This window comes from Mauremys mutica, chromosome 4 (genome assembly GCF_020497125.1).
Source record: "Mauremys mutica isolate MM-2020 ecotype Southern chromosome 4, ASM2049712v1, whole genome shotgun sequence".
In the NCBI taxonomy this organism is placed as follows: Eukaryota; Metazoa; Chordata; order Testudines; family Geoemydidae; genus Mauremys; species Mauremys mutica.
In genome coordinates, this window is record NC_059075.1 from 125310479 (window position 1) to 125330317 (window position 19839).

General features: G+C 51.5%; 1 protein-coding gene across 6 annotated transcripts in view; it reads right to left on the minus strand.

The window, feature by feature from the left end:
* Positions 1 to 1927: 1927 nt before the first annotated feature.
* Positions 1928 to 19839, minus strand: part of LOC123370362 (copine-5-like) — a 194236-nt gene continuing 176324 nt past the window's right edge. For all 6 annotated transcript variants that reach the window (XM_045016877.1, XM_045016878.1, XM_045016882.1 and 3 more), the window contains 3 exons: positions 19338 to 19395; positions 3107 to 3180; positions 1928 to 2380 (listed from right to left, as the gene is read on the minus strand). In XM_045016877.1, the coding sequence (XP_044872812.1) occupies positions 2192 to 2380; positions 3107 to 3180; positions 19338 to 19395 (321 nt within the window). In that variant the 3' untranslated portion in view covers positions 1928 to 2191. The remainder of the gene's footprint in view (positions 2381 to 3106; positions 3181 to 19337; positions 19396 to 19839) is intronic.

The following is a 19839-nucleotide window of genomic DNA, read 5'->3' on the forward strand; positions in this document are numbered from 1 at the left end:
GGGTCAGAACCCCACCCAATAGGCTAAAGGTTCCGAGAGTCCCCCCTTCCTCCCCCTCCCAGGTCTTGTGTGCAGTTAGGCAGCTGCTGAGCTCCCCTAGCAGATCAGCCCCACGCGTGACTTGGGCAGCTGAACACCTGCCTTGCCCTGGTTGGTGACTCACAAGCAGAGACAGGCGGCTCCCTGCAGCCTGGACTTACATGCCAAACTCCAGGGGCTTAGCACACACCCCTCTCCTCAGCTTCTCCCCTGGCTAGCTCAGGTGGCTCCCTCTCCATAGTGCTGGCTTTGTGGGTCCCAGTCTAAGGCCCAGATCTCTCCCCATTCATGGTATAGGAGCCAGGGCACCTGAGCCAGGCATTGCGGATGGCAGGGGTGTTCCTGTGACTGTCTGGGGGCTGTGACACTCGGCTCCCTTTTGGAGAGCTGGGCCTAACTGCTCCTGGTGACATGCGCCCACTGGGATAGGTGACTGGCTCTTTATGTCTCCTCCCACTTCAGTGCTATGCAGCTATAAGCCTGGATTGGATCCTGTCCTTATTCTACCTCTCACGCAGAGGAGAGTAGTGTGATGGGGCTGCTGGACCCTGAGCGCTAACACTGAGTTGCTGGGTTGCATCTACCTTTAATTAGGGCTCCATTTCCCCCCTAGTCCTCTTGGGAGTTTGTATTGTGGAATCTGTGTCTCACGGCAGGAATCTCCTAAAATACACAAAGCACTTAGGGCTCCATTCTGTTATTCATCCACTAGGCCATTGCTAACATGGGCGGGAGGTGAATCCACAGGTCAGTCACACATGGTAATTACCTAGCCAGTTACCCAGCTACTGTTACACAAGGAATGGCGACGGAGAATGAGGAGATCCTTGGAGTTTGATTATATAGAGGTCTCCTAGCCACCCCATTTCTATTAGACACGGGGTGTGTGTGTCAGCCCTGGTCTCACCAGGAGCCAGAAACATGGAACCAAACTTGTTTTTTAAAAAGGCAGCCCCACTGAGGGACACCAAGGGCAGCAGAATGGCTAGGGACCGGCTGAGATGAGCGCCCTGATGTTTTAGGGCTACATTCACCTACTTTGCTCCCTCGCCTTGTTAGAGCTTTTCGTAGCGGCCAGCAGTCCTGCAGCCCTCATTATAAAAAGTAGCAAAAGAAGGAGGGATGTTCAAACCCTACCAAAGTGTCACCCTGGGAGTTACAGCAAAGGAACACGCTTTCACTTAGCCCCAGGAGCAGAATTCTCCAGGTGTTAATGCACGTATAGCTTGTGAGTCGACCATGGGTGATGAGGTTCAGCTTTAATTTTGGCACCAGGAGCAGCCACAAAATGCATATGTACTAAAGGTCAAACTAATGCTTCCTCCCCTTGTAGTCAGAGCAGCTCCATGACACACGACAATGTGCCTTCAATGTTAAAAGGTCCAGAATGGTACAGGAAGGGCTCTGCACAGATCAAACACAGGGCTTAAAAAGCATGATGCGGTTATAGGCAAAAGCCCCAACAAAGCCCTGTGTGGATCTTTGCCAAGTCGGATTGATAGGAGATGGAGCATTAGTAACTCTGAACAACGGTGCAGCCAGAACAACAGCAGAGAAAACAATGCAGATACCTGATGTCTGAAGCCAACCGAAAGTCTGCCAAGCTGATATATAAGCCAAGCCAGCAAACAGCAAGGAGATGAGAAATTTCAGCAGACTGGAGACAGCAGGTGGACTGTACATGGGCTATAAAATACTCAGACTCGTTTGGAAAGGGGAAGAGTAGAAAGAGGCTGGGGGACTTGGCGGAACAGCTGATCTGCCGAGAACCCAAAGAAAAACAGGTGACGTGGGACTCCACTCCACTGTCTGGTGGGGGTGACAGCTCACATCCCCCTCTTTTCCCTTCTATCCCCCTCCCAGAGAAGAAGCTTGTCAGTTGCTGGGCTTGTCTTTTTAAAAACTCCCCCCACCCCACCCCGCACGTCCTTTATGTCTGAGTCCCACAAATCCTTCCACTGACACATGAGGACGAGCAGTGTCGGAACTCAACAGCTTCACCGTCCATCTGCCTACAGCCAAGTGTGGAGAAACAGTCCATGGAGGAATCTCACTGGAAGCTCTGACTGTCTTGGTATCCAGCTAGAGGGAGAGTAAACAGTGGACACAAGAGGCCTTGGGCTTTTCCCTCGCTCCTCTTCCCTCCTGCTCGTCAGATCTGCGTCTGAAGGGTGGGGCCGGTCGGGGTGTACGCAGGGGGCGCTGGGTTTGGCTTGATGCCACGTCCCTTCATGTAGGAAATGAACTGGTCCGGGATCTCGGCCAGGACATCTTTGGCCAAGCGGGCCATGCTCAGGACGTGGTTCCCTGTGCGGTCGATGTAATCCCGGAATGGAACAAACTGGGAGAGAAGGAAAGCATGTCAGACATACGAAGAGCGGAGAGATTTTCAAATGGAGATGGGAGACACTGCTCCTATGCAGACCGTCAGCAACACATCCGATGTTGGGGGCCAGATGTCCTACCTGGCCTTCTTAGGCTGACCTATGTTTCCACCAGCCAGCCTGCTTTGCACCTGTCCTATGGAACTGTAGCGGGTTGATGGCTACAGTGTGGTTTGAAGTTAGAGCCACACTGGATGAGTGGATTTGATGGTTTTGGAAAGGAAAGATTATGAGAAGGGGGAGCCAGGAAGCATTAGTTCTAGCATGTACAGATTAGAGAAGCACAGAGACACAGAGGCCTGGTATGGAAATGAGGGTCTAAGAGTTTTTCCCTATCCAAGCCAATAGGTAGCTGAAACATGGGACTTTTTTTGGTGCTTGATAATTGCTCTACCCTTCTCCAGAGTCTTCCCCGTTCATCTCATATTATCGAAGGCCAAGGCAGGCTGTGTTAATGTGCCAGATCCTCAGATGTGCTGCAGCCACTGGTCTGATCTCAAACACTTGTGGTTCAGCAAACTCCCGCTGCCCTAGGACAGGCCTGCTCCTGGAGTGAAAAACCTGAGCCTGCCTGAACCCTGGGCATGCTGGGGAGGCATGGAAGGCTCCAGGATGGTTTCTGACATGAACTAAATGAAATGAAGGGGAAGGAAAATGCTGCGCTAGGAACGTGTTGTTTTTACCTGGACAATGTCTCGCTCAGCGATCTTCCCTCGGGACGAGATTCTGATGTCGTCGCCATCCAGCTCCACCATGGCTGCGATGGGGGAGGGGAGAGCACAGAGGGTTATTTGTTCAGCCAGTGACACGCTAGGAAGGGACCCCAGGATATTTCAGTACAGAAGAGGCCTAGACTGGGGCTATGATGAACAGTGCTGACTGCACGAGGGGAACGGGCAGCACAGTGGCAGAGGAAATTTTTAAAAAAGTTAGGATGTTTAACGAATGAGAGAAAATAATATTATAATGCCCTTAAACAAACCAATGGGACACACGCACCGGGAATATTATATTCAGTTCTGGTCACCCCATCTCAAACAATGATCCTACAGAAATAGAAGGGGTTCTGAAATGGATGGTGAAACTGGTTAGGGCCTGGGAAAGGCTATTGTATGAGGAGAGTCTGAAAAGATGTGGACTGTGTCCTTTAAAGAGGAGATGTATAAAAAGGACATGATTAGAAAAGAACTAATAAATAATAATGATACCAAATAATAAATCATACAAAGAAGGTAAATCAGGAGCTCCTGTTTACCCTATCTCAAAATACAGAGCAAGGAGATATTCAAATAACTGGACAGGCAGCATATTTAAAACTGATAAACAGAAATGCTTTTCCAACACAACATTCAATCAACCTATGGAACTCACTGCCACAAGATATCTTTGTGGCCATGAGTTTAGAACACTTCAAAAAAGGATCATTGTTTCTGGGAATAATTAGGACATCAACAGTTACATTAAACTCTGTGGCAAGCCCCCTGGATTCTAGCGTAGAAATTCTATATATTCTGCAGCAGCTTCAGCTACATTTTTAAGAAGTTATTTAATAAAAGTTTTTATTAAATGAAATATTATAATGAACAATGCAACCAGCATAGCAGCCTCTGTGTTATTTATTGTGGGGTTGTGGGATAAGGAAATTAGGTGTATGTTTCTGCTAAAATGGTCAACAAAGAAACAGATAATGATGACACTGTCATTGTCATCTTTAAGTTTCAGAGTTAACATGTAACTGAGCTGAAAAGTGGGCAGTTCACACCTCTCAGAGCTATTTTTTCAAAAGTGAAAGAGGAGCGAAGCTACTACATTTCTGCTTAACCAACAACCTGCTATAACGAACATGCCATTTAAAAAACAAAAGCCTTCAAGGAATTGGACATAGATATCAGCTGATGGGCAAACGGAGAACATGACAGACTTTGTATTTGGGAGTCGCAGACAGAAATCAAGTGTGTTGCCGTGCAGGTTGTTTGCAGCTGATATCAGATCAGATCAGAAGTTAGTGCCGGCATCAGTGATATTGAGGCTGAAAGCAAAAGTGCCAAGAGCTGAACTCTATGACATGGACAAATTGAAAGAATGAGATATCAGGAAAGAATACAACAAAGCTTGGCAGAAAAGTACCACATCTCTGGGGAAAGAAGAAATGGACATGGAAGAGACGTGGAACAGTGGGAAAAATGGGGTTACGAGGACGGCTGAACAAGTGTTGGGTACAAGGCCAAACCAGAGCAAGCGAGGTGGATAACAGATGAAGTGTTGCAGCTGCGTGACAAGCACAGGAAACTGAAATAAAAAGGGGGACAAAAGTCTAAGAGCCGAGTGCAATAAAGTGGCAGAGAGTGACCACAAAAAGCAAAGAGAGACAGGAATGACCAGATAAGCACACACTGTAAAGGTGTAGAAGAATATATCAAAAGAAATGTGACATGGGTTGTAGCATAAGATAAAAGAACTGAGTGGGACCTAGGAGTTGAAGATGTCAGCGGTGAAAGACAAAACAAACAAATAACTGAGGATGAACAAGCAATGAATGAGTGAGGGACAGAATATTTTGCAGCGTTCGACAATGCAATGCTGGAGAAGCTTCCCAGCATGAATGAGGGAGAGCAGATGCCGGAATTCTTAGAAGAAGTAGTAAAGATCTCAGGAAAAAGTTTGAATAAGAAAAAGGCACTGGGAAGTGACAGTGTAACCCCAGAGCTGCTGCAAGCAGGAATACAAGGTCAAGGCAATGCACTAGCTGTTCAACGGGATTTACAGAGAAGAGCAAGTGCCGTGTGACTGGGGAAAAGTAATAATAGTACCAACCTATAAACAAAGATACATGAGTAAGTGCAAGAACTACCGAGGAATCGGCTTATTGAGTGTGTCAGAAAAGCATTCACCAAGCTGTTGTAGAGGAGAAGGAAAAGGTACGTGGAAGCAGCAGTGGCAGAGGTATTAGACTAGAAGGAAGTACCATAGATCAGCTATTTGTGATATGACAGATCCTGGAGAAGTCCATAGAACACAATTGCACCTGTTACTTTATAGACTTCAAACAGGCTTTTGACAGCATTTGGCAGAAAGGTTTCTGGCAAGTTACGAGAATGTATGGCATCTCCGAAAAACTGATCAAGCTGATAGAAAACATCTACCGCAAGTCGATGCGTGCAGTGAAAGTAGACAAGAAGTTGATGGAATAGTTCAGGATGACCATCGGAGTGAGACAAGGATGCGCGCTGTCATCCGATTTGTTCAACTTGGCACTGGAAGCAGTAATGATGTAGCACAAAGAGATGAAACGGGAGCAGTCATATTATGTGGTAGGACAGTGCGTAGCCTTAGATTCACAGATAATATTGACCTCACAGCATTGACCAAGGCAGATTTACAGAGAATAACTCACCAGGTAGCCTGGGAAAGCATTCGGGTTGAATACTAGCATGGGAAGACAAAAATGGCAGCAATTGGGAGACAAGAGGAAAAGGTAAAGATCAAACTTGGAAACAAAGAACTAGAATAGGTGGGAAAATGAGCATACCTTGGAGGACTAGTATTGTGAAGAGGACATCAAAAGAAGAATGGGACTAGCCACTACTGTCTTCAGAAACCTCTGCCAGATCTGGAGGGCTAAAGCCATTTAGATAGAACTGAAAATTAGCCTATATGATACAGCTGTCATGCCAACACGGCTGCACAAGTCGCAATGTTGGAGTATGAGGAAAGCTGATGAACGAAAGACTTTGACTGCAGAGATGAAGTGGCTCTGGGGAATTCTGTGAATTCAGAAAATAAAAAATGAAGAGGTAAGAAAAGGGCGAGGGCAAGAAATACCGCTGTTTCCAAAGCTCCAAGAAAGACGACTGTGATGGTTTGGACACATGTCAAGAATGGACCTGGAAGGATACCATACATGGAGATCATATCAGAGTGCAAGGAACTAGAAATAGAGAAAAGCCAAGAATGCATAGGATAGACATGGTGAAGACTGACATAGAGCGAAAAGGTTTAATGAAGAATGAAGCCAGTACAAGTCAGAAAGTGGAGGACTCTTTGTTCAGCCAGACCCATCATCACTGTTGAGCTAACAGCTGGGAATCAAACCAGAAGAGCTATTGTTTCAGGCTGCAGACTCAGAAGCACAGCACTGCACTGGTTTGTACTCATGGTTTTGCTTTTGTTAAAAAATTCCTTATTAATTTTTCAAAATAACGGAGCAACAAATAAAAATACCAGGAACACAACTCTTAAATGAATGCAGATATGGATCGTACTGTCAATAGAAGAGAGGAATGCAAACATACTAGCGTACTGCTGTATGCATTTAGCTACCGCCTTCTTTTCAAATTTCAACACAGGGAAGGGTCAGTGCATGATCACGAGATCAGTGCATGGTAGTTACAAATGTGACTGCAAACATAATGACAGCATGTATGAGACATGCTATAGCACAGCTGCATTATTGCCACTATGTGACACCAAATCTGGGCACATTTGTCTTCGTTTTGTTGCTGATGTAAAGATGTTTGTTCCTCATGGCTGTACTTTCAACCTTTGGGAGTAAACTGGAGGTTGGTGGAATTCTTTTTCTGAGTATGTTTCACTGCTAATTAGACACATCCGTACTTTGTTGTTCACTGAATGACTGAGTTCATCTGTTAATTTCAGTGTATGAACTTTTGGAGAGGGGAAGATTTCTGTATTTAAAGACCTCAGCATATATTACTCCTGCATTTCTGTGATTTGGGGTTGTTTAGCTGATGGCTGGTAGCATTTCCAGTGTTATGGCTAGCTCAGCCAGCTGAATATAAAGGCTGTGCTTTCCAGGCAAATCCGTTTAACAGATTGTTCGGGAACAATCATAGAGATAATTATCTGAATATCAGTTTGATGTTCTGCCATATTTCCTACCAACCCCTTTAGCTACCTACCTAGCTCTGTCCTCTCCTATGAGTCAGCATGGCATACAGTGAAGCCACTGGTATATATTGTTCGCAAGGCATTCTTTATTACTGACCTTCTTAACAAAATCTTCTAATGGCAACATGAGCTTATTAGTTGATTATTTCTAATGGCCACATTAGTTTAGTTTTCCATGTATTGCCTAATTATTGTATAACTGATGGCAGGAATCTATAGAAAGTGGCATGTGATATATTTTGCATAAGAAATTGAAGGAATCCAATTTGTTAGTTGAAATTAAATCTCAAACTTGATTTGGTTTTCTAGACACACATTTTTACTGTGACATTAAACTTCGAACCCACATAGGGTTTAACATTGAATATAACTCTGAATTGATGAGCATCTTAATTTGTTGTTATATATCCCAGGCTGTAAACACATCACTCCAAGACTGAAATGATATCTTTCTGTGAATTAAAATAAAAGTACCCCAGCGTTTGGAGCTCAGTCAGCCTTGCTGGGTTTACACGGTAGTTATACAAAGTATATATTGGAAATGTTCTTTATATTGACCCATTAAATACTAGATTTATGAAAGTTCTGTGTAGCTGGGAAACCATTCTAACCGTGATTCCGGGATAGCTCTCTGAGACCACTGAATCTAGATGGTCCTTATATAAATCCTCATGAGTCACAGCATAAGTCAACCTTGAACCGAGAAGGGCTTGGAAGTAACCTCCCCTAAGAACAGGTTATTCCATTTCTCTGATGCAGTTGGTGCTGGCCACTGTCAGAGACAGGACCCTGGACTAGACAGACTCTATTCTGATCCATTATGGAAGTGCTTCAGTCCTACGTTGGGTGATGCACCCTGACATGAGACTACTCAACATTTTGGGGTATCCTCACTAACGGGAGCAGCTGCTGGCTCCTGGCACTGCCTGTGAGACCTGTTCCTGTGCAGAGCCCGACAGCTGGGAGGGAAGGGGAGCAACAGACCAGTTGCAGCCTGACCCCAGATGGGGACCATGCACACTAACAGGCAAGCTGGGTGGAGATGTCCCCCCTCCGATACCCGCTGCCATCTGCTGAGCATGCAGTCGCCAGGCCCAGTACAACTTCACAGTTGCTTCCACTGTCCTTTTTGCCTCTCCCCGGGCAACTGCAATGATCAGTGCAGACAGCACCGCCCCTGGTACCGGTGCTGTAGCTTTATCTTAGTGTTAAGCTGTTGTCTAGTCCGTCATGATGTTGTTGATCTGAGCTGGGGTGGGGGAGCGTTAGCAGGAAGTTCAGCCCTGCCTGTGTGTGCTGGAGTTGGTACTTGCAGTGACCCAATAAATCACTGTGATTCAACAAGCAAGTGCTACAATAGGTGGCAGGGGCAGCAAGATAGCAAGAGCACTTTTGCCCGAGAAGAAATTTCCTGGTTGTGCGGATGAGGCCGGGATCTGCGAGCATGTGACAGACTGAGCGGCTGCTCTCTGTGACTGAGTGGGCTGGTGAGAAAGCAGCACAATGCCTAGCAGTGTTCGTGGATGGGAATGGCAAAGCACTTTACCAGCTGCTTCCCTGTGCTGAGCGTGGTTCTTATACCCAGTTACACAAGCAGTTATACAGCCGCCATAAGCGGGGCTGGCCCTTCTGAAATACCAAAAGGGATGGCAAGCCGGGAGGTGGCCAGGAAGGGAACCCTGGCATAGACTTTCAATGGGGCCTTCCCTGGCCAGAAGACAGCTCGAGGGAATCAGAACCGGCTGCGCTGAACCGGAACGGACACTGCAGAGAGGGGCCTGTGGCAAGCAATGAGAGAACCCTGCCTGAAAAGTCCATTTAGAAATGGTTTAACGGGGGAACTTCCAAACCTGCTGGTACCAGACCAGATACCAGACTGGATTGTGGACCAGATTACACCCAGAGCTACAAATTTAGAAGCAGATATTGGGGTTTTCTTGAAGGTAGCAGCTGTTAATTCCCACCCTGAAGGTGACTCCTTTGCTGCTCTTCAAGGACAGGTTGCTAGGGAAGTGGCAAAAAAATCGGAGGAAACCCAGGTGCAAGCTATTCGCAGGTGTCCCATGGGTGCGATGAGAGAGAGTTTCCTGAGTGGGTCCCTGGCCAGATGACATTTGCAGGTGATGTGGCGGCAAAGGCCATTGGAATTGCACAAGCCACAGCCAGGGAAACTAGTAGCTGGTGTAAAGAGTCACCTGTTACTAAGTGTCTGGGGGCATTAATGGCTGGAAAATCACAATGCTGCTGGACCCAGGATCTGAAATAAGTCTGATCCATAGGGGGGAGGGATAGCTCAGTGGTTTGAGCATTGGCCTGCTAAACCCAGGGTTGTGAGTTCAATCCTTGAGGGGGCCATTTGGGGATCTGGGGCAAAAATCTGACAGGGGGATGTACTAGATGACCTCCTGAGGTCCCTTCCAATCCTGATATTCTATGAACCCCCAGTGCTAAAGGGGAAGAAGATTTGTACTGTGGGAGTTAAACTGGGAACTATTACTCATTAGCCACTGCAGACAACAAGAGAAATCCAACACCCTCTGAACCAGGGGTCTCTACATACAACATGGGCTTTTCTTGTGGTGACCAGTATTTCTAGTGCTGTGGGGTTGGGAGTGGATTCTTTCAAGGGCAGTACAAAAACTCTTGGCATGTTAATGGCGCACACTTGGCCCTGGACATTATTCAGATCAACCTCCTGAATGTGGGCAGGAGGAAGTGTGGATGCTGGACAGGGCCGGTGCTACCATTAAGGCGAACTAGGCAGTTGCCTAGGGCGCTAAGATTTGGGAGCGCCAAAAAGTGGTACCCCCAATTTTTTTTTATAGTGGTTCCTCCCCGAGCGCGGTCGCTGCTCCACTTCTCCCGCCTCCCAGGCTTGCAGCACCAATCAGCTGTTTGGCACCGCAAGTCTGGGAGGGGAGGAGAATTAGAGCGGGGGCGGCGTGCTCGGGGAGGACGCGGAGCAGAGGTGAGCTGGGGTGGGGAGGTGCTGCACGGCTATTGGGGGGAGCTGTCGCGGGAGAGGGCACCTCAGGGCCGGGGGGGGCAGGGAGCTGCGGGCTAGTGGGGGGGGCACAAGGTGGAAGTTTTGCCTAGGGCACAAAACTTCCTTGCACCGGCCCTGATGCTGAAGAGCAACTCCTGATGCCTTTGAGGTTCCTCGACCACGGCTACAGGGGGAGGGAGAGGAACTGCTCCTGGGTGGCTCAGAATAAAGTGGTGGTGAAGCCAGGTCATCCTGCAGGAAGACCCCTAAGGATAAAGGACAGTTGCAGTGACCCTGTGGGAGTGTTTGAAGCTACTGGGATGCAATCAGGATGGCGGTGCAGCAGAACTCTGGTGTGAACTGGACCGAAGGGGACTTTGGGTAAGAGCAATTCATGTGACTGACCTGGAAATGCAGCTGTGAATAATCAGTCGCTGGGGTCAGTGTCCAGTGTAGCTGATGTCTCAAAGCCTCTCACGGGGGCAGAGTTCAAGAGCTGGGAAGCAGCCTGGTTAGTAAAAGAGCTCGGGGTTGACGTGACAGACAGCCGTAGAAGGTGATGGACAGAAGTGCTAGTGTGTTCTCCAGGAATAAAGGAGTGCTTGGGAGATATGATGAGGTACAATAGCCAATTGTGCATAAGCCAGGGAGCATTCCCACGGGCCAGCCCCCACCTTGGATTCCCTGGAGTGTCAGGTTGCAGTGAAAGAGAAGCGAAACCACATGCTGGAGGATGGCCTGGCAGCAATCTTCACCATCTGGGCAGCCCCAGTTGTCACTGTGATATAGCCCAATGGAAACTTGAGGCTCTGCATTCACACCAAGGAGACTTAATTCACAGACAGTGCAAGACAGCGACCCCTTCCCGCACAGCAGACACACTGGACAACGTGCCAGGAACAAAATATGTTAGTTGTCTGGACTTGGTATCTGGATGCCATTGGATGAAAGGGGCACCTAAGAATCAAGAAAAAGCTGCCTGGTGACACCCTATGGACTGGCTCTGTTCTGCAGACAGCCTTTCGGACTCACACATGCCCCAGGGACATTGCAGGGGTAGTCAGGGATCTGAAAACATCCTCATGTACTTAGATGATTTCACTTGCTCTCACACGACATGGGAGGAACACCTGGTAGGACTCTAGAGCTTGTTATGGAGTCAGGGTGTAAACGTGCAGGAAATGAGGGTCAGTTCTGAGGGGCAGCATCACCTTGCTAGGACGTTTAGTCAGTGAGGCCGGGCTGGGGCCCCACCCCCAGAAACGAAACGTGATAAAGGTCTAGAAGGTTCCCAGGGACTGGAGGAGGCCCAGGGGTGCGTAGGCCTCTGTGGTTCTAAAGGAGCTGTGTAAGGAATGTAGCAGAGCACGCAGCGCCCCGCTGCCAGGTAACCAAGAGTGACTTTGTCCGGACAGAGCGACACCCAAAAGTGCTTGAGTCTCCGAGGGAAGGACTCCGAACTCTGCTGGGCTTTAATTCCTGGGTCCATCCCATCCGGTCACGATACCCCGAGATACCTCAAAGGCTGCTGCTGGGTTTGCACTTGAACAAATTGATGAGCTTGGTAGGCACAGCCTCAGTGGCTTTTTGAGGTCGTAAGTTAAATGAGAGAGAAACCAAGTGTTTGGCTGCCCAACAGGAGCGTCTGGCTATTGTGGCGGCCCCCAAGGCCCATTGTCCCTGTCTGCTAGGTCCAGGATTCACAGTGCACACATACCCTGGTGCCCTGCAGTGGCTCCTTACGAAGCCCTGCCCAGGGGGACACCCGTGGAGGTGGATTTACAAACTGTCCAGAGATATGTTCACCATGAACCTGGAAAGCAAAATGTGGCTGCAGATACCTCTGGCCAGGCGAGGGCAGTGAGAACAGGCTCAGCCTGGCCTTGCGAGGACATCTGGCAAGAGCAGCCTAAAGACCCTTAGGTACATTTGCTGCACCAACAGATCCACCGCAGGAGACCCAGACTGAGAAGAGTCAATGCAGCTCAGGAGTGACTGGCTGGCAAATGAAGGCAACAGGACCATCTTGCCAGCAAGCTGACAGAGAACATTACTGGAGTGTCTTCATGCTAAGGAAGCAGCAGGCCACAGGGATCCGAAAGATTTCGTTGACTGAGTCTGGCTGCCAATGTTAAGGACCAGATACTTTCCTGTCTTACCTGTCAAACAAGAAGAGGCAGAACTCCCTTACGGGAAATGTTCCAAGCTAGTACGCCCTTGGGAGCACAGACGAATTGACTTGAAAGGCCCTCTGCAAGAAACCCCAGCTGGAAATCCGGATTTGCTGGCAGCGTACAACACTTTTCACAGTATGGGGTGGCACAATCAGTGGAGGATGAAAGGACTCTGAGAGTTATGGCTGCACTGATAACACACCTAATGTTGCATTTCAGCCCACCAAGCTGCGTCTGCAGTAAGCAAGGGAAGGAGGGGAAGGACTCTGAATCACAGGGTTTGCTGACAACTCCAGTTAACCAAGGTGAGGCCCAGTGCCACGCACCCAGCGAGTAATGGGGGAGTGGAGAAAGTGAACTGCACCATTGGCTGTATGCTTAGAGTCTTACCCAGTGGAGACCAGTGAGAATAAGATACAAAGTCAACGTTTGTCATCTTTGCATAGAACAGCAGCCAGCACTCAACTACCCATGGCTGTCCTTATGAGATTATTGCTGGACTCCTCAAAACCCAGGCTTCCCTGTGATGTGATGTTCAGGCAGCAAGAACCAGCAAGACCCCACCTGCACAGGTGGGAGACAAGGCAGGTTCTTATCTCAGTGGCCTGAGGACAGCAACCCAAAAGGTGGAGGAACAGATGAGCCAGAAGGGAGCCTGCCAGGCAGAAGATGCCAGGGAAAAGGAGCATTATGAGTCATCCAGGCAGGAGAGAAAGTGTGACTGCGCATCTGGAAAAAATCCAAAACTTACTTCTTTTTGGAGGGGACCTTTCATGATAGGTAAAAACGGAACAGTTTATCCTTGCTGATACGAAAAGCAAGAACTCACCCCTTTTAGTGCATGGAGAATTGGTGCACGGATTCACTGAAAGACAGGGGAAAGCAAACACTGAGGATGTTCCACCATCATCTCAGATTTGGAGGTACCCCAGCAGGTACCTGTGGCTCGTAATGGGAGATCGGTTGTGGAGGAGGAACTGACAAGTACCCTTGGGACCTAACACACCACAGTCTCCAAGAGACAATCTGTTCACAATGGATAGGCCTGACCTAGAGGATGTGAACCCTGCACCTGCTGATATTCTAGATCCAGCTGTGGGTAATGTCTCCATGACTGAGTATAGGACTGGAGCAGGCAGACCAATGCAGAAACCTGTGTGGACAGCAGACTACCTGAATTCCTAGGAGATACCGTTTTAAGTTCTTTAACTAGAGGGAAACGTTGGAATGATCACTGCAGACAGCACCTCCATCAAGAGATGGTGCTGTATCTTTATCTTTGTGTTAAGTTGTTGTTATGTGTATTATTGTTTTGATCTGACCTGGGGGGTTAGCAGGAAGTTAAGACCTGCCTGCATGTGCTGGAGTTGATACTTGCAGTGTCCCAATAAATCCCCATCATTCTAGAAGCGAGTGTTATATAATCCTGCTAGCGGCCGGTGACCCAGCAGAGGAGGAAAAGTAACTGCTGCCACCATCCCCAACCGCTTCTGACCTGGAAGAGGATCAGTTGGGATACTCCATCCTGCCCACCCCTTTCAGCTACTTAAGGTGAGCAAACCCCCGCATGCTACCAGCTGTGTAAGCACACATGTGAGCAATTGGGAATGTGTGTGTGTAGGGGACAAACTGGCAGGCTATTTGGTTTCTTGGGTAGGCAAAGGGCGGGGGGAGGACTGAAGGGGAATAATTTAACATTTTAAAACGAACAAATGCTGAATTCTAACTGCCTATGTGAATTGTTCCCTGACCACACGCTGGGCTTTCAGCTCCTGTGGGGAAACATTCCAGCTAACATGTTTTGGGGAAAACAATGTCACTGCACGGTAAGGTGACCAGATATTCCGATTTTATAGGGACAGTCCCGATTTTTGAGTCTTTTTCTTCTATAGGCTCCTATTACCCCCCACCCACTGTCCCGATTTTTCACATTTGATGACTGGTCACCCTACTGCCCGGTGTGATCGCTACCCCCTGGTTGGGTCCCTGCTGTGCACTGGGGTTAGTCTTGGTCTTAAAACTCTCCCTGGTAGCACGCCAGGGGCACCACAGTGCAAACCAGTGCTATAGGCACTAAGATTCTATGGGCCCTAGCCAGTGATGAGCTGCCAAAATCTTAGGAACCTGTTCCCTACTGGGTCTTCGGCGGCACGGCTCTGGCAGCTGAAGGACCCACCACCGAAGACCCGGTAGGGAACCGCCCAGTGAGTACACTCCCTACCCACGTCCTGCCCCCCCTCAGAAACCACAACCCATAACCCCCCCTGCCCTGCTCCTTGTCCCCTGACCACTCCTTCCCAAGACCCCCAACCCTAACTCCCCCCCAGGACCCCACCCCCTGCCAAACTTGCCCCGCTCCCTGTCCCCTGACTGCCCCGACTCCATCCACCACCATCCCAACAGACCCCAGGAACTCCCACGCGGCGCCTACCCAACCCCCCCTTCCCCATCCCCTGTCTGCCCCCCCAGAACCTCTGCCCGATCCAACCCCTCCTCCCCCGCCCCAGTCCCGGCCCTGGCCCTGGCCTCTTACCCCTGCCGGGGTCGGGACCGGCGCCGGAGCCGCAGCCGCGGGGCCCGACTCCCCGGGCCTGGCCGACACTGGGACCAGCGCCGGAGCCGCGGGGCCCAACTCCCCGGCCCGGCCAACACCGGGACCGGCGCCGGAGCCGTGGGGCCCGACTCCCCGGGTCCTGCCGGCACCGGGATCGGAGCCGCAGCCGCAGCCGCAGGGCCCGACTCCCCCAGCCGGGCTGGTACCGGGACCGGAGCCGCAGCCACGGTGCCCGAGCTGGGCCAGGTCCGAGCCGCGCAGGCGGGACCAGCCCGAGCCGGGGGTGCTTGGCTGGGACCGGGCTGGGGCGCTCGGCCAGGGCCAGGAGGAGCTGTCCCGCCCCCTCCCCCACACGCCGGCTTACCTGCCTGCTCCTTTTTTCAGGCTTCCCATGAACATTTGATTCGCGGGAAGCAGGGGAAGGGGAGGAGAAGGAGGGCGGAGCATTCAGGGGAGAGGGGGAGGTGAGCTGGGGCCGGGGCCGGGCAGACAGCTGCCCGAGCCTTTGTTAAATTTAAAAGCTTTTTAGAATCGGTTGTCCTGGAACAACCGGTTCTAAAAAGGCTTCTAAATTTAACAACCAGTTTGCGCGAACCGCTGCGAACCGGCTGGAGCTCACCACTGGCCCTAGCACAGGGTGGGTCCAGTGTGCTCCCTGCCATCTGCCTTCAATGCTGAACTCCTCCCAGAGCCCCAGACACCCTGCCCTTGCCCCCCAGCCCTTCCCAGCTGCCCCCCACCACTCCTAGTCTGGGAAACAGACCAGCCCCAGCATCACCACACTGCCCCCTGCTGGCCTATCCCTCCTCAGCTGATCCCTCACAATTGCCCCTGTATTAAAATGCAGAGAGGAGAGGGCCAATGGCTGCAAGGCCTCCTCGTTCCCTCTCTCTCCTCACCATAAACATGCCTGAGCCTCCCAGATCTCCTCCAGCACAACCAGGGCCAACAAGAATTATTATAACCCCACCTAGGAATCCTGGTGTTTGAACGGTAAAGAAACAATCAGTAACAAAACGCACAACTTGGTTATTCAGCCTAAAGGAGCAAAGGGAGGCGCAATGTCAATAACCCCCCTCTGCAGGTCGCTTGTCAGTGTGCTGAGCAAGGGGCAGATTGCTCCCCAGCCAGCTGGCTCGCACTGCGGGGAGCTTTTCCTGACATCTCGCCTTAGCAGACCTTTGCTCAGTCCTTTCACACCCCCTGCACATGCAGCACCAATGGCGCCAGGACCAGGGAGGCAGGAGTCATGGCCCCCCACCTTTCTAACTTGGGCCCAGTTTGGGGAGGGCAGGGGGCAGCATTGGCAGGCAGGGGCGGCGCTTCGCAGCAAGGAAGCTGATCGTTAGCACGTCTACCCTTGTGCAGCCCCACAGGCCAGCCTGGCATGGCCTAGCACTGGGGGACCCCACGCTCAGCTCCTGGGGTGGCATCCTGGCCGAAGCAGGGGGATTCCCTGAGGGCAGGCGAGGGAACATTGTCAAGTGCAGAATTTGTCCAGCCAGGGCTGCCCATGCCCTGCAGCATGGACCCGGTGATGCAGCTGAGCCTAGGCAGTCGGTTTGGGTCACCCAATTCCTGGGCTAGGCCAGGCTTGGCTTTACTTTGCTTTTCACCCTCCTCCTGCTCTACTCCCCTGGGCAGCCAGTGCACACACACAGATGCTGCTCTCTAGACCTAGCGACTCCCTCTACTGAGACTCATTTAGCTCTTATCTAATTGTTGCAAGGGGTTGCTGTGTCAACACAGAGCGCCTGAGCTCCAGCTGCAGCCTGGTGGGGGACTCCCTGCAGGGTTAGCCTCTGGCCAGCTGTTCCCTTCTCCAGTTCATTGCTAGCCCCTTTGCAAGGCCCTGGTGCATCTGCTCCAAAATAGGGAATTCTTCCTTCACCCCAGGAGGGGCGGGGAGCCTGCAGGCCGTGCACACAGGGCGGAGGGAGAGATCGCTAAAAGAGGATTTTGAATCAAGAAAAAGAGAGAGAGGGAGGAGGCTCCTGGCCTGACAAACTCTCAGATATTTTATACTGGGAATCTTGAAGCTACAAGCCAATGGGTTTGAAAGAAAACGCCTCTGACAAATGGGGGCAGGGCACCTGGAGTCAGCCCAGCGACCCTGCAATCGACAAGCTGCACGAAACCACACCAGCGGAGGCTCTGGCCTAGATCTGCTTGCATGCCCAGCATTGCCATGGCATCACAGTCAGCCACTAATGAGTTCAGCATCCCCACACCTTTGTGAGGTAGGAAAGCTCTGTCCTGGGGGACCGAGGCACCAGCAGAGGAGGGGCTAGGCCTGCAAAGGGACTTTGGTGCCTAACTGCCCCTTCAGGTACTTTCCAACACGTAGATGTCAAGGCCCCGCCCCTGCTCCACCTCTTTCCCTCTAGGCCCCCTCGCTCCCCCCCTGCTCCCCCTGATAAAAAAAAACAATGGATGTCCAGGCTTGTCAAATGGCACCCGGACACACAAGCTGAAACCCGTCCTGTCTGGGTGAACACCGGCTGGGTGGCAACCCTAGACGTCACTGAGCACCTCAAACCCCACACCATTTTTGCCAGTACATCCCGTAGGTGCCTTTGTTCCAGCCAGGCAGCAGGCACAAAGTCCTGACCCCACTGAGCTGCTCGGCGCCCTCGCTCACACCGAAGCCCCACAGGATTCTCAAACTAAGCGTCATCCCGCCCATCTTGCCCGCGGGCCTGGTCCAACAGGTGCGCTCAGAGAACGCCTACTAGATCAATTCCCCTCCCGCAGAAGACAACGGGGAGCAGGCAGGTTTGGAAGAGAGAAAGAGTGTGTATGGCCCATGGTTAGAGCGCTGCCCTGGAGCATGGGAGACCTGCTTTCACACCTCCTGCCTGATTTGGAACAGGGCCTTGAGCCCAGGTCTGCCAGGGGAGTGCCCTACCCACTGGGCTATACAGTCCGTCTCTTGCTCCATGAATACTGCATTACTGACCCAGTAGAACGGCTCCACAGGAGAGACAGAGCGAGACCTACCCAGAATACCCCCTAATTGGGTGTCAGGGGTCTCCCCTGGGAGGGGGAGATCTGAGATCAAGGCAGTGCTGCACAGCAGGGCTTTGAAGGCAGGTCTCCCATGTGCCAGGTGAGCGCCCCGGGCCTTTGTCAGGAGAAGGAGCTGACCTGGCCTCTAACTCCAGGAGTGGATTCCAGGCTGGGAATCCTGAGCAGAGAGGCCCTCACTACCTCAGGGAGGCAGGACTCAGGCTGCACCTCTTTCCTGAGCATTTCCTACTGGCTGGCGTCAGGGCCACCCAGAGGATTCAGGGGGCCTGGGGTCTTCGGCGGTGGGGGGCTCCTGCCGCCGAATTGCTGCTGAAGACCCGGCACTTCGGCAGCGGGTCCCGGGGCGGAAGGTCCCCCCGCCACTGAATTGCCACTGAAGACCCAGAGCGGAAGAAGCTGTGGGGGGCTGGGCCCCGTGATAGTTTTCCGGGGCCCCTGGAGCGAGTGAAGGACCCCGCTCCAGGGGCCTCGAAAAACTCTCGTGGGGGCCCCTGTGGGGTCTGGGGCAAATTGACCCACTTGCCCCCCTGGGCGGCCCTGGCTGGCGTAGGTGGCTCCTTGCTCAGCGTCTGTCCTCTGTGAATGCCCTTCTGAGCTGCTGAATTCCCCGTACAATGCACGGGGAGCCTGGGTGCCTGGCTCGGGGCTGGGGGTGCTGCAGGGTAGCTGGGTGCCTAGGAGCTAGGGTGACCAGAGAGCAAATATGAAAAATCAGGACAGAGGCTACGTCTACACTACCCGCCGTATCGGCGGGTAGCGATCGATTTTTCAGGGATCGATATATCGCGTCTCATCTAGACGCGATATATCGATCCCCGAACACGCTTATATCGATTCCGGAACTCCACCGCCGCGAACGGCGGTGGCGGCGTCGATATGGAGAGCCCCGGAGATCGATCCCGCGCCGTGAGGACGGGTAAGTTATCGATATAAGATACTTCGACTTCAGCTACGTTATTCACGTAGCTGAAGTTGCGTATCTTATATCGATTTTTCCCCTTAGTGTAGACCAGCCCAGAGTGTGGGGGGTAATAGGTGCCCATATAAGAAAAAGCCCCAAATATCAGGACTGTCCCTATAAAATTGGGCCATCTGGTCATCCTACTAGGAGCTAGGCTCTCCTTTGTGGATCTGGCCGGAAGTGACTTGCCCCTGGGTGTCTGTGGCCAGGCTGAGACCTGATGCACACAGCCATCTTGCCACACCTAGATGAGCACTTGCTGGTTTAAACAAAGGCAGAGAGAGGAGGGTGGAGGCCTTACCGTCAAATTCGGCCTGCCCAACTCCCACGATGATGATGGACATTGGCAGCTTGGCGGCCTGTGGCAGAGGAACAAAAGCAGGGGAGGGGGAGAGGGAAGTTGCGGGACAAGGGAATCGGAGGAGGGGGAGAAGGAAAGAAAGAACAAGAGTTTATGGCACAAAGCGAAAACACCTGTCACCCCCAATGGCCTGGGCGACTCTGAGCTCAGAGCCCTTCTGGAGCTGTGCTCCCTCACAGCCCAAGCGGCTCTCCACCCCGCCCCCACAGAGGCCTGGGGATACCCCAATCCATGTTCCTTTCCATGCATAAATGAGCTTCCTCGGGGTCTGTCCACGTCTCCACACGCGCAGCTCCAGTGTGTTATGGAGGCCTCTGGACATCACAGCCATAGCAAGAGCCAGCAGTGCTAATGCTATTGTTTCAGTCAGGGGAAGCCAGGCTGCCGGGGCGCTGGCATGCTGCACACATCACTGGATAGCGCAGGGCCTTGAAGGGGCTTT